Source organism: Vipera ursinii, assembly GCF_947247035.1.
Source record: "Vipera ursinii genome assembly, chromosome: W".
NCBI classification, from domain to species: Eukaryota; Metazoa; Chordata; class Lepidosauria; order Squamata; family Viperidae; genus Vipera; species Vipera ursinii.
Window position 1 is genome coordinate 28,607,304 of NC_139522.1, and position 14,584 is coordinate 28,621,887.

Here is a 14,584-nt window from a genome sequence, read left to right on the forward strand (position 1 = left end):
CTTGGTTGTTTGCTGCTCTGGCCTCTTGTTGTTTTCTCTGCCAGCTCCCTTCTGTTTTTCGGTGCTCGTCTGTGCACTGGTGAGGCCTCCGTTCAGCTTTCCAGTCGGCTCAGCTCCGCTGTCTGGTCTGCTCCTCTCAGCCGGCCACTCATCTTTAGAGATCAGAGCTCTCTAGCTCGAAGCGTCTCTGCCGCCAGCAATTCCTCACAACTGACGGATTGCTCCAGGCCTTTTGTCCTCCACCAGACCAGGCTAGCAGGAGGCGGGAGGAAGGAGGCTGCTGATCTCGCTGGGGACGGAACGTTGATCAAGTCTTCCACCTGGGGCAAATCAAATGATAACTTCTAATGTTCTTTTTCTATTTAAAATCTAACACCATTGTTTATTCTGTTGCAGAATTAAGAGACTCAGACCTCGGAATCAAAAGAAGTTTGTTTTATTTTGCGCGCAAAAGGTTCAGATTAGAAAGCAAAGGCAATGTCTGAACAACTTTCCAGGAAACAAGCAGGTACATTTATAGTCTTCAAAAGTCACAGAACACGGAAATGTAAATTATTAATTCTGATTGGTTACATGAATTACAGGCCCCCTTCTAGCTCATTTCTAGCCCCCCCCTTTGCATTGCTAAATTGTTTTGCAAACTTGTCTCTTTGCTAGCATCTAGGTTTCCTGTACCATGTATGTGGTTAGCTACAAGTGAGACATATGTGGTTAGCTGCAACTGAACTGTGTGCTAGCTTATTAGATGTGACCCACAGGTGAACTTGTGGTTTGACATTTTCCATTTCCTTGTTCTTCTTCTTCTAACTTAACTAATACACGCATTATTCTCTATACCTCACTGTTGTGTCCTACCTCACATTTATGACATACAGCATCCATATGTATTATTTATATTTTTCCTTATGGCCTGCCTCATTCCCCCCCTGTTGAGACTCAATTTCCATTTGGACAAGGAGTCTCACCTTCCATGATATTCCTTTATTTCGGCAAGCAATTCCAGTTTCCCCAGCAAGCAAAGATCAAAACCATTGTATATTAGGATAGGTGAACAGTATAACAGACCAACACTTTGAACTGACACTTATCAAGATAGAGATAGATAGCGACAAGCAAAGAGAGAAAGAAGTATTCCATGAGTTAGACTTCATCCTCCTCAGGCACTCTCTCTAAGCCCCACGGTCCAAACCGCACATATATTCCACCATCCGGATCCCTTCTTTCCCTTGGAATCCCAGGTGTGTATCCATTTTCCAAAGATCCCTCGAGCATAATCAATTCCTTTTCGATCCTTATCTCTTTCATTGATCTCACAGCCAATTGCCTCATTAAGGGAATTACACACGGGATGAAGGCTAACCCCGCTACTCCACGGAGCAATAGGAACAGCACTTGCTTGACCCATGCAGTTCCTGGTAACCATGAGAACCATTGGTCAGTTCCCTGGAGTCTCTGGCTAATCCTGGACGCTCTGTCTTGCAGATCCTTTGCCACTTCTCTGACCATTCCTGATTTATTCATGTAAAAGCAGCATTCTTCTCCTAAAAAGAGACACAAGCCACCTTTTTCAGCTGTCAGGAGGTCTAGGGCCCGCCTGTTCTGCAAGACTACTGCTGCCAAGGAATCTATTTGGTCTTGTACTTCGACCAAGGTCCCAGCAATCTGAGTTAGCCTTGTTGAAATTCCTCAGAAAGCTGTTTAAACTGGGTTGTAGAATGGGCTAAGCCTCCCACACCTGTTCCAACTGCAGTGCCTATTCCTCAGATAGGTAACAAGGGTATCACTAGAGGTACTCTTTTTTTGCACATGTCCTATGAGAGGAACAGGGAGGGCTTGTTCCCCATTAACAACACCCATCTTTGGGAAGAGGTGTACCAGAGTACAAGTTCCAGTCTAAGTAGTAGGCAAACATACATACACATTTTCTCCACACAAGAAAAAGACTCCATCCTCTTCCAAACACACTGCCATACTCATGGAAAAGGCATGAAATCTATGATTATACTCATTGCTCCAAACCTGGTTTTAGTCTAGGAATAACACGCTTAGGTTTAGGAGCTGGGGTTGGCCTGGGGTGCACTTCCCACTGGGAAATAAGACCAGGAGTGGGTTTGCTCCGGTCCCTCTTTGCCGAGTATCTCCAGTGGCCCCAAAGCCTGGGCTTTACTTGTCCCTTCAGGTTCTTCAACAGCCCGAGCCTTCCTCTAGGGTGAAAGGAACTGTCTGACCATTCTCACAACATTTGGGACTACCATCCATGGCTTTCTTACCCAATAGGCCACTTGTAAATAGTATCCATAGCCATAGGAGATTCATGGTTGACAACCTGAAATAAGTCAATGTCATTTTCTATTATTTCTATTCCACACTCACAGTCACAACAAGGGGAATAATTACAATTACAAGGTTACCACGCCCGGAGGATGGAGGGGATTAGGTGGAATTTGGGAAAGGACAGTATCAGTATTGGATGAATCACAAAGCCTAGTCTTATTTGCTAAATTTAGTATCCACAAACCCAAGACTCCCAACAGACTCCAAAGAACCCACTCCCAGGGTGTTTCAAACATAAGTGTCCACAGAAGATACACACTTTCCTTAGTCACACTTAGTGATTTTAGGTGCAACACTTGTTACTTTGGGTGTGGGGTGATTCCAGAAGAAAAGGTTTCCAATGCAGCAGGTTACAATCAAAATAATTAAGATCACTAATGCCAGACACATTACACCTATGACTATATATTGTCGGACTACCATTTCTCGAGATAGGTCCAACCTACACCACACAAACCATCCCTAACACATTAACAATTGTTTTTCTCCTTCTTGTTTTCAGCCGTACGTAGAGGGTCAGCTTCCGGAGTGACACCAGTAGGGCCTCTTCTGCCCCGTATGTTGCCTGCCCATTGCCGGTAGGGCAGTTATAGGGGGCGCTTCTTCAAGTGTAGCACTAGAGGACGGGTCTCGTCCTGCTCTGCCTCCCAACAGTCATCAGCTGCGGGCTTAACTCCAGTGAATCCAAGACTTGGATTCTAACACTTTTACTTCTAGGGGAGAACACATGACCACAATATACGGGCCTTTCCATCTAGGTTTCAAGTTTTCCCCTTTCCAGTGTTTTACCCATACTTTGTCTCCCACTTGGATATTATGACTGGGAGTACTCAGAAATGGTGGGCTTAGGGACACACAATAGTGTTGGATTTCTTGTATTTGCTTATTTAACTCTCCCACCATTTGACTCACCCATGAAGTCCCTATTTGACTTAAGTTCCCTACATGATTTTTCAAATTAGTACTCATGAGGGGGAGGTCTTCCAAACATCATTTCATAAGGAGATAGCCTAATTCCCTTTTGAAGGGTGCATCTCACAGACCAAAGTGCTAGTGGCAATGCATCCACCCATTTAAGGCAAGTTTCAAGGCACACCTTAGTCACCTTTTCCTCTATTCTGCCTTGAGTAAGATTCTAGCCACTTCTCATGCATGCTTTGTCTTGGTAAGGAAACATTCAGGCCACCCAGTATAATTACACACATAACTAGCATTGCTTTATATAGTCCACATTTTGGCATTTCTGTAAAATCAACAACTAAAGAATCCATGGGGTGATATCCCTTAGGCTGGCTTCCTGGCGGAAGAGTAGGTCCTTGTTTTGGATTAACCTGGGCACAGGTATTACATCTCTTGGTTGCATGGGCACACAGCAAGTGAAGGCGATTAATGTACACAATACGACGGAGGGCTTCAGTTAGTGCACTCTTCCCCATGTAAGTAGTTAACTGAGCTTCTTTTACTACTGGCCAGGTTAAATTCTCAGGGACAAAAATCCTTCCATCTGGGAGCATGTACCACTCTCCCTGTTTGTGTCCTTGCAAGTCTACACTTGCCTGTAATTCCTCAGCTTTGGAATATTTAGGGCTCAGTCCTCTTGGCATTTCTAATGCTACACAAGCTGTCATGTCAGGGTAGGGTTGGCTATCTCGAGTTGCTGATAACCTTGCTTCTTTGTCAGCTGCTGTATTTCCTCGGGCTACATCATCTTGTCCCTTTTGATGTCCTTTACAGTGCATGACGCTACTCTTTTAGGTCCCAGGACAGCTTTGATGAGTCTTTCAATCAAAAGAGGATGTTTAATTTCTCTTCCTGCTCCTGTCAAGAGTCCTCTCTCTCTATAGAGTGCAGCATGTACATGTAATGTGAGGAATGCATATTCAGAATCTGTCCAAAGTCAACAATTTATTAGCTTCCTCTATCAGGAGAGCTGTGGCTGCCAGAATTTTTAGACATTGTGGCCACCCTTTTGAAACTGCATCAAGTTGTGTTGACAAATAAGCTATGGGCTGTTGCCAACTTCCCTTTTCTTGAGTCAGGACTCCAATAGCCACATTACTCTTTGAGTCCACATACAAATTAAAAGGTTTCTCCAGATTGGGAAGTCCTGTGACAGGAGCTTGAGATAAAGCTGATTTTTAAAGTCTCAAAACAAAAGGCTCCTTTTCTCCCCCCTTTGTGGACTCATAGAGTGGTTTGGCTAGCAGGGCAAAATTCAGTATGCAATGGGGCGAGGGTAGCTTCTCTGCCGGAGACGAATAGGCACTGCCAGAGGCTTCACTTGGATGACTAGTGGTGCATGCTGGGCTGCATAACCTGGAGGATTATCTTCTGCCCATACTTGGGGCACTCCAAATTCCTGCCACGTATCGGGGACTTGAACCTCTTGGGCCACCATTATTCGCCGCATCTCATCTGGAGGGTACTTCATTACAAGTGCCATTCTGTCTTCTTCAAATGACAATGTCTCTCCCATTTTTCATAGCAGGTCTCACCCCAGCAAAGGAATGGGACACTCAGGCATATATAAGAATTGATGTTCAATGTCCCTTCCATTTAGGGAACATCTCAGGGGCTTCAAAAAAGAATGACGATTAACGGAGCCATCAACTCCTTGCACATTCATGACATCAGTAGAAAAGGGAGCCAATAACTTAGTAAGTACAGATCTAGATGCCCCTGTATCTACTAGAAAGGTTACATTATTGTCCCCTATCTTCATTCGGACCAAGGGTTCAGGGGGGGGCTTGACTTAACTCTGGTCCCTTTCAGTTTTCAGTCCATTGTTCAGCTGCTGCCAACCCTATGGCCTCAACTTTTTCTTGAAATTGGCCTCAGCCTCTTTTTTCTCTTTTTTTCTTTTCTTTTCCCCACTTCTGGGTAAAGAACCCCTTCCTGTAGCCATTCCTTTGTCTGTATTCACAAACAAATTGCTTAGTAAAGAGCAACAAAGGAATCCTCACCAAACTCTGGTTGAGTTTGTTTGCACATAAATCTTCACTCAAAACAATATACAGTAACTCATTTATAATCCCAAACTTTTTCTCAACTTCTTCGTTTTAAACAAGGGTTGAATTACAATTCCTTCAATTCTCTTAGGTATTGTTTTCTATCAGTGTGTCCCACACACAGGCATAAAAAAATTATAAAAATAAAAATAAAATGACAACAAAACGCAACTCCAGCAAAATAAATAAACAAGATTAATAAGATATTCTAAGTTACTGAAATAGTTTTGTATCAAACTCTAATATCAACTCTTCGCTCTTAATATAAATTTAGTCAAATTCCAATTTAATCAGATTCCATTCAGATGGAAACAAATTTCCATTAAGTAGGTTAAAACATTAAATTTCACATCCATCCCAGCTTCCTCAAACCAGAATTCTAAACCGAAAAAAATAGTTAAAAAGATTAGACCCCCCCCTTTTCCTTTCTGTCTCTCTTGCTCTTAAAGCAACACAACCAGCAAAGATGAGAAGACAGAAAAAGAAGAATTACACAAAAATCTCACCACTAACAAAATAGTTTTCTCTTCTTCACATGCATTTCCATGAATTCTCTCACACATCTTCCATGAGACTTTTCATGCAAACGCTTATATTGCTTTTTCATTTCACTTTTTAATAAACAAACAAAAGAAATTCTGCAGTTTACTGCTTCTTTCACAGTCTGTGGTGGGGGACAAACTCTCTCTCACACACACAGAGGATTATCATATCCATACATTCATTTCCATTCAAACTGCTTGCATAAACAATTTCACATACAGATATTTCATTTCATACTTCCTTCTGACAAATCAATAACTAATATAATTACAAGGAGCTGTTCAGAAGCCAATGAGCTCCCTTGTTTGTTGGTTGTTTTTTAATAAGGCCTTTTTATTAATTATTATTATTAGACACAACACAGACACTTAATTATTATTATTAGACACAACACAGACACACAAACACTACCTCCACACTCCTCTAACAAAAATGGACTATATACTGCCTGGGATCCATCAGGCACATAAATTTCTTTTATTAACCTATATGTTTAGTGCTTGACATAGCCAATTTTTAAAACTTCCATATTTTGAGCAAAATGCACTAGTGCTTTTAATAGGATTTCTTGGTGAGTTCCTTGGGCTCCTATCCCTTGAACTTTATTAGTGTCATTATCAACATCTGCAGGTTGCACTGGACTCACCACTGGCTGCTGGAATGGAACCACTGGTGGTGGGACTTGAGGCACAGGGTGATACACAGGGACATGGGGGAGGGGCGCATCTTCTTCATAGGGATCAGTTTTTGAAACAGGTATGGTTTCAATCTGACCCTTTTTTTCCTTGACATCTAGGATTTCTATTCATTCGTGCCACACAGACCCGCAGAAATTCTACTCAGCATTTGTGGAGCCATTCAGGATTCTCCTTTACTACTATTTGCCACTATTGATATTGATCTGGGTGACCATAATCTCCACTAAAACCTTTCTTGAAATTCTTCAGCATACATTGAAGAGGTGTCTGAGGGACACTTCCTCTACCACCCATTTTCTAAGACACTGCCACTGACCTGTGGTGCCGGACGTTCCAACGGTCACCAACAGGAACTGCAATGGCTTAACCACCCACACAACACTATCTCTAGGGTCACATTAGGACGCGCTGATCCTGGACCCAGGGGGGGTGATCAGGCCCCCTCTTCCACTCTTAGTGGGTCTATAGCCTCTACGTTCCACAACAAGTGGGGCTATTCCATCCACTTTTTTTTAAACGAGTGGGACTACCCTTTTTTCAATATACTTGCCTGCAGGCGTCTTCTCCCTCAGACGTCAAGTTCTGGTTGTGGATGACTTATTTTGATTCCGTGCGGGTTCTTGGATTGGTCAGGTGTCCACCAGGCGCCCCCACAGAGTCCTCCGTCTCCTTTCGGAGAAATCGTCCGTGCCGACTAAAGGAAGACAGGACGACCCCGGCTGGGCCCCAGGCGGTCCGTGCCGTCCTCAGCAAAATATCGCTCCAAGTCCCATCTCTGGGTGCCAGAAAATGTTGCAGAATTAAGAGACTCAGACCTCGGAATCAAAAGAAGTTTGTTTTATTTTGCGCGCAAAAGGTTCAGATTAGAAAGCAAAGGCAATGTCTGAACAACTTTCCAGGAAACAAGCAGGTACATTTATAGTCTTCAAAAGTCACAGAACACGGAAATGTAAATTATTAATTCTGATTGGTTACATGAATTACAGGCCCCCTTCTAGCTCATTTCTAGCCCCCCCTTTGCATTGCTAAATTGTTTTGCAAACTTGTCTCTTTGCTAGCATCTAGGTTTCCTGTACCATGTATGTGGTTAGCTACAAGTGAGACATATGTGGTTAGCTGCAACTGAACTGTGTGCTAGCTTATTAGATGTGACCCACAGGTGAACTTGTGGTTTGACATTTTCCATTTCCTTGTTCTTCTTCTTCTAACTAATACACGCATTATTCTCTATGCCTCACTGTTGTGTCCTACCTCACATTTATGACATACAGCATCCATATGTATTATTTATATTTTTCCTTATGGCCTGCCTCAATTCAACACACAAACCCATATGTGATGTTCAAATGACATGCTAAGCTTAAATCAAACGAGCCATAACATAGTTTCAGAGCAATGTGAACCCGGTGACTATACTTCCTCCCCTACTTCAGGATGAGATAACACTGACTTAGCCTTGGTCGCTCCGCCACTAGAGTCTCATCAGCAGATATATTCAGGGGTAGAAAGAAACGAAAATTAGGGGAGGCTAGCAGAGGGCAAAAAACAAACACCCTGTTCTGCCATGCCTTTCGGAAGTTGTAGCTTGTGCAAAGTTGGCTTTGAGTTTCTTCACCAGGACTCGATTTCCCAGGATTCCGTGAAAAGCCTATTACAATCACGTGGCCTATCTTGGGAAAACGACAGCCGAAATACGAGGCGTCGGCCATTTTGTGAGCGACTGTCGCTGTTGTAGCCGCTGCTGTTGCCGCCGCCTCCCCCGGTCCCTCCCCCTCAGCTGCGTCTTCTCTGCCCTTCAGGTTTTGCTGGTTTGCATTTTTTCCTTTATTTTTCCCCACTACTGAACCTGGGAGTCCCGGGCGAAACTACCCGCGGCCTTTTCCCCACGAGCAGCGCCCAGCCACAGAAGCGCATGTCCACTATCCAGAACCTCCAATCCTTCGGTAAGAAACGGGCTCTCCTTTGTCCCTCGTCTCGGTGTCAGAGGCTGCATGGACACCGGGCTGCGGCTTTCCTTCAGAGGGGAATTGTTCGCGACTTGGGCTATTGTCCCCCTCGTTTCTGCCTTCCTCATTCCTATTTACGCTTTCCAGCCGTTTGTTGGGACGGCGCCGTCGTCGGCTGTTTTCCCTTCTCTGTTTCTCGCTTGCTCTAACCAGTGGACTGCTGTTAGATTGGTCTCTTCCTTTCCCAGATCTGTCACCGCTGACCTTGAGCCTTATCAGGACGAATGTCTTGGCTTGGGCGTGGGATTCACGATGGAGAGTGAACGCTTTTTTTGAAACTCTGCGGGTTTAATATTGGCGTAGACCTCTTGTCTCCAAAATGTCTTGGTTGAGAAATAGGGAACTATAAAGAGCACTGACCTGAAAGCTCGCCTGCCTTCTCCCCATAACAAATTGCCACTGATGAAGCAAATATTTCTTTTCACTGCCCAGCACCCTTTGGAGGAGGATGCTACACTTCCCTCCCCGGATCCTTTTATGACATGCTGGGTGACGGAAATGCTTTTGTTTATCGGTTACTTAAAGAGTTAATTGAGCTCAATCAGCCCTTTTATGTCTTCTTAGGAGCTTAAGTTTTAGTGCTGTAAGACATCAAAATAGACCAAAATGAATGCCACCTACCTTTTCTTTTTAAATCCATTTTCCTTGACAAATTACACTTAGTAGCTGAAACAGTAGAATGTATACATGGCTAAAATTTGATACCTACATTTTTTAGTCTAAAATAGCTTGCTTAACCTTATTCAAAACTATTTGTCTTACTAAGACTTGGTTGCCAGTGAGTTATAGGGAACAAATCTTTTGGTAAAATATCTGCAGTCTTCTTTCAGTATAAAATCTAGCCTTCTGCAATAGTATTGTTGAAAGAAAAATCTTCACTGGGGTCCAGTCCAAGCCGGGAATAAACAAAATGGAGGTTCTTTGGAAAGGTTCTTTATTGAGTTGCCAGAAACTTCAGTGACACAGCATGTGTTTCTGGGGTGGCTGACCACATGGAGCTGGGAGTGGATGGTTTTTATACCTTCTTGGGCTTTTGTGTTTGGAGTTGTTCCTGTTCCTGTGGCATGAACTTTGGCCTGAGGTTCAGTGTGCCCTTTTGGTATTCTAATGCAGGGCTTTTCAACTGGTGGTACACGGTACCACCTGTGGTACTTTGGCACCTAGCAGGTGGTATGTGACGTCCTAGACAAGTGTAGTGGGGGAGGAGAATGAGTTGAAGTGGTGGCAGCACCACACAAGCCTGAGGGAGAGACAGCTGGAGCTGCAGGGCTGCCGGGGCTGTCAAAAGCCCCAGGATCAGCACACTAGCTACAGCTGATCAGTGCTTCTGCAGGGCTATGGGGCCTGGGCAGAAGCCCAGGATCAGTGCACGCTTCTGCAGGGCTACGGTAACTAGGCAGAAGCCCAGGATTGACAAGCGCTTCTGCAGGGCTATGGGGGCTGGGCAGAAGCCCAGGATTGGTGTGGGCAGCTATAGCTGATCGGTGATTCTGCAGGGCTATGGGGGCAAGACAGAAGCCCCAGGACCAGCGCTTCCAGTGCAGCCGGAAGAGAAAAGGAGAAGGGGGGTGTCAAGTTTCTGACGCATGAGGTCTTCAAAGAACTCTGAGGCATTGTTTACCTTAAAGGTCTTTTTATTAGAGCAATATAACATTGGCGATGCTTGGGTAAAGCTGGAATCTGGATTCCCCTCCCCTTAGCACAATAATATTGAAACACAGTTCCTTCCTTTTGTTGCTGTCATAAATCACATTCTCCAATTAGTTTGAAAGGTAAGTTCTCCCTCCTTAGCTTAACCCCCAGTTCTTTCTTATTGCCTCTTATTACATTCAACCTTGAAACTACTCTGCTACTGTTTATTATGTCTAACTACGGTAATTCCCCATGCATTCTTCCTTCCCCCCTCCTTCATCTAACTTTAACTCTAAAAGTGATACACAAGTAGAAATATAATATAGCTGCTTCTTCATCTGTTGTCAAAGCAAGAACATCCTATGTTAGCAGCGTTGACAGGGAGAGAGGAGAGGCTATAAAAGGAGAAGGTTTTGGCAGGAGAGGGAGAGAGAAAAAAGACAATGTGGGAAAGAGAAGGGGACTGCAAAAGAGAGACGGAGAAGTGCAGCCTTGACAGGAATCAGCTGGAGGTGCAATGAACAGAAAGGGAGGATGGGGAAGAGAAGAGAGAATATAAAAGAAAGAGAAGAAAGGATATAAAAGAAGGGAAGAGAGGATATAAAAAGGGAAGAGAAGAGAGGATATAAAAGAGGGGAAGAGGAGAGTATAAAAGGGGGGAGAAGAGATGATATAGGGGGGAAAGAAGAGGATATAAAAGAAGGGAAGAGAAGAGGATATAAAAGAAGGGAGAGAAGAGAGGATATAAAAGGAGGGGAAGTTCTTAGGTTACTTCCTGCTTTGATATATACTCAGTCCTTATTTTAGAAAAATGTTCTGTAATTTGTGCTACAGCTGGCAGTTGAATAGAGATCCTTCAGTTTTGTACTCAATTTCTTATGCAGTTCCAGCTCCCAAATCTCTTAAAATTAAATGTTTTGGGAGTAACTGTTTTAGCTACAGAGTTATACATTATAACTTTCCAAATGGCAGGGAAGGTTGCTTTGGCTCAGTTTCTACAGAAGTGGCAGCATATAGCTCTCCAAACACAACACCCACTGGCCTATCTAGATACAATGTTTAACTGCCTGGGAGTAACTGTAATATTTGAATAATTGCAGCAAGCCTCTTCAGTGCCTTTGTGAACCAATAGTATATCATGGAAATGATACCAGGATCTACTTGGATAGTGTGCAAGAATTGTACACTAGACTAGGGCTTTTCAACCAGTGGTACGCATACCACCTGTGGTATTTTGCCACATGGCAGATGGTACACGACTGCTAGCCAAGTGTAGCAGGGGAGGGGAATGAGCCTAAGCAACTCAAGTCTGAGGGAGAAGCAGCTGCAGCTTGGCAGAAGCCCCAGGAGCTGGCAGGGCTCCAGCTGATTGGCTCCAGCTGATTGGTGCTTCCAGAAGCAGCATGGAGCTGGAGGTGAACTGAAGAAAAAAAAGGGGGGGAGGAGAGGAGAGGCTATAAAAGGTGGTGGTTTGGGCAGGAAAGGGAACAAAAAGACAACAGGAAAGGTTTAATCCCTTTAAACAAATGTAATTAGTTTTACTTCCTTTAATTGAGTCTGTCTATGGCACAGGTTTAATTTAAAGCTAAAGCTTTTTGCATTTGCCGGAGCCTTTCAGTCGAGCATTGCAACATTGTGACACCTGAGGCAGCTGAAAGGAAAAAAAAGAGTTTGTGTTTATTTTATTTTCTTGCTTTGCACTTGATTCCTGTGTCTTTAAGTAAATTTTTACTTTTCCATAATATTATAAACTAGCCATTTCTATAACAACAAATGAATCTAATCAGCAAAACCCAAAATCCCCCCTTTTTTAGTCAAGTTTTTGACACCTTACTAAGCACTGGTGGTACTCAAATATTGTCATGTCCTAAACGTGGTACAATCTGTGAAAAGGTTGAAAAGCCCTGCACTAGATAGACCAATACAGGAAAAAAAATTCTTTGAAGGTAGGATACGGTACCTTTTAGGTGGCTGCTGGCCAGCATATCAGGAAAACTATCTTCCTCAGGTTGAACATCAAACAGAACCTTGATGGAAAACAGCTATATTTAAGCAGGTAGTGAAATGTTTGCATTTAAAAAGTTGGTGGATTTGCATGTAAGAATGGGCAATGCAGTTTTAAAAGAAATACTGTAAAAGTGTCTGATGAAATTGTAGCTTAGATATATTGCTTCTAGTAAAATTTCTCATCAACACCAATAGTCTGCCTTGGGTATTCTTGATCAGTGTTTGAGTAATTCTTAAAATGAGAGCTTGTATTGGCCTATGATAAATAATAGAAAAACTGTCTGGGCTGTAACTTCTTGAACAGGCAGGCACCTAATCCAGGCCTCAAGCAGACAAGACAACCAATCAAAATGGAGAAAACATTCTTGGCAACTAATTAATCACCACATCCCAGGTAACCTCAAATCACCAACTGATGCCCTCCCCCCAAGTTCAATTCTTACACAGACAATAAATATTACAAGGTACTCCCTATTTCTGAACAGTTGCACTTAGGAAGTATAGCTGGGATGTGGGCAGAACGTCTGCAGAAAACCTAATCAGTACCTCAGTATTGAACTGTGGAGAACCCAACTACTGAATATGTACATCAAATCTGGGCTACTAAGGAATCCATGAGAACAAACCATGAAAATCCATGTGGAGGTATGATTACACCTCCATTTAGATAAAAGGTAAAGTTGCTATTACTCAAATAATGCATTTTAAGGTACCAATAGCCTATATTTGTTTACTTAGAAAATTCAGGCTATGAAAAAATCATTTTCATTATATGGGTTTCCCCTTTTCAGACCCCTTTGCTGATGCAACTAAGGGTGACGACTTACTCCCGGCAGGGACTGAAGACTACATCCATATAAGGATCCAGCAACGAAACGGTAGAAAGACATTAACAACTGTTCAGGGGATTGCTGATGATTATGACAAAAAAAAACTTGTGAAAGCATTCAAAAAGGTAAAGTTGGTGTTTCTTGGATTTTTAAATGTTTGAGCTAGGAACATCCAAAGTGAATATACATACATTTACAGGTATTTAGTATTTACATATATTTTTTTAAAAAGTGCTATGGTAGTCCTGAAATTGTGTTATGCCAATATAATAATTTTTATCTCAGCCAGCAAAAACAGTAAACATTTTCAAAGAAACTGATTCCTAGTTGATTTTTTTAAAAAACAATCTTTTGTGAGCAGTACTAATGATAAAGTTGATTTCATGGCGTCTCCTAAAACTGCCATATTTAGGAAAAGATTAAGGTCCTTAAAAATGGATCTAACCCTTACAGGTAGAAATACTACAAAAGATAATCAGAATTTAATATCAATTGATCCTGGAATATTCCTCAATATTGTGCTAATCTGCTTCTTTGCTAGTAACGGTTATTTCAGGAAAATGTGGATTAAAATCAAGCTAAATTCAATATTCACTCCTGCCTTTCAAGATAATGAGAAATCAAAGATATGAATGAACTAAAATGGAGAGTAAAGAGATATAATATGAAGGCTGCATGGAAGATGTGAAATGGAGAGAAGTAGAACAAACAGTACTCTGCATAGCTAGTGATAATTAGATGTAGAACTGTAACATGGAAAACCCTAACAAAATTTTTTTGGGGGGTTAGCTTAGTTAAGAACTATAATCTTAAATATACTGGTGCCTTGGCAAGAACCTTTTACTAGCAAAATTCAATTGAATGTTTAGAGCTATGCCTTAAATCAGAATTGCATTGTATAGTGCAGTGGTGTCAAACTCAAATAGAAATGGGAGCTGCTAAGCTAAACCATACATAAGGGTTCCTGCAGGCCTCATATTGACTCTGAAAACCACACGTGTTTAGATATTTCTTCATTTATTAATGCATCAACACAACAAACAAGAACTAGATATAACAAAAACATTTCAAAATAAACATTACAAATTTGATTATTTCTTTTCAGTATTTGTGGGTATTTCTATATATTTGTGTATAGAGTATACATATATATTTCCTCATCTCCACCTCACTCTGAGTTTCTTCCTGGCCTTTGGCCAACTTATCACACAAACCACTTTCACACCTCCTACTCCCATATACCACCTCCCTGCAATGTTCCCTTTAACTTCTGACATCCCATGTGTGGAAAAATGTTTTGTGTAGCTTTTCCCAAACCAAGTAAAAATTTGTACACAATACAAGTGTATGAATAAATTGCAAATATGTGTAATAGTGACATGTTAAATATTTATTTCATAGTTAAAGTATAGAAAATAGTATAGTATGTCACATACTTGCTTGAAAGTTGTGTCCTCAAGTCATTTTGGACTTCTGGGAACTGCCCCCTCCACTTTTCTTGGCAGCATTTTTCAGAAGTGACTTGG

At 42.2% G+C, this 14,584-nt stretch overlaps 1 protein-coding gene and 1 long non-coding RNA gene across 3 annotated transcripts in view; one reads left to right on the forward strand and one right to left on the reverse strand.

The window, feature by feature from the left end:
• Positions 1-420: 420 nt before the first annotated feature.
• On the reverse strand, positions 421-7,891 carry LOC310648249. The gene is made up of 2 exons (XR_014494042.1): positions 7,134-7,891; positions 421-5,247 (listed from the first exon to the last, which is right to left on the reverse strand). It is a non-coding gene; the product is annotated as an uncharacterized lncRNA (long non-coding RNA).
• Positions 7,892-8,292: 401 nt separating this feature from the next.
• The window catches only part of LOC310648309 (eukaryotic translation initiation factor 1b), a 33,562-nt gene continuing 27,270 nt past the window's right edge, over positions 8,293-14,584 (forward strand). For both annotated transcript variants that reach the window (XR_014494058.1, XM_083376076.1), the window contains exons 1-2: positions 8,293-8,526; positions 13,020-13,183. Coding sequence is in view for 1 of the 2 variants with exons in the window: in XM_083376076.1 (XP_083232202.1) it covers positions 8,496-8,526; positions 13,020-13,183 (195 nt within the window). In the remaining variant the exon portion in view is untranslated. The remainder of the gene's footprint in view (positions 8,527-13,019; positions 13,184-14,584) is intronic.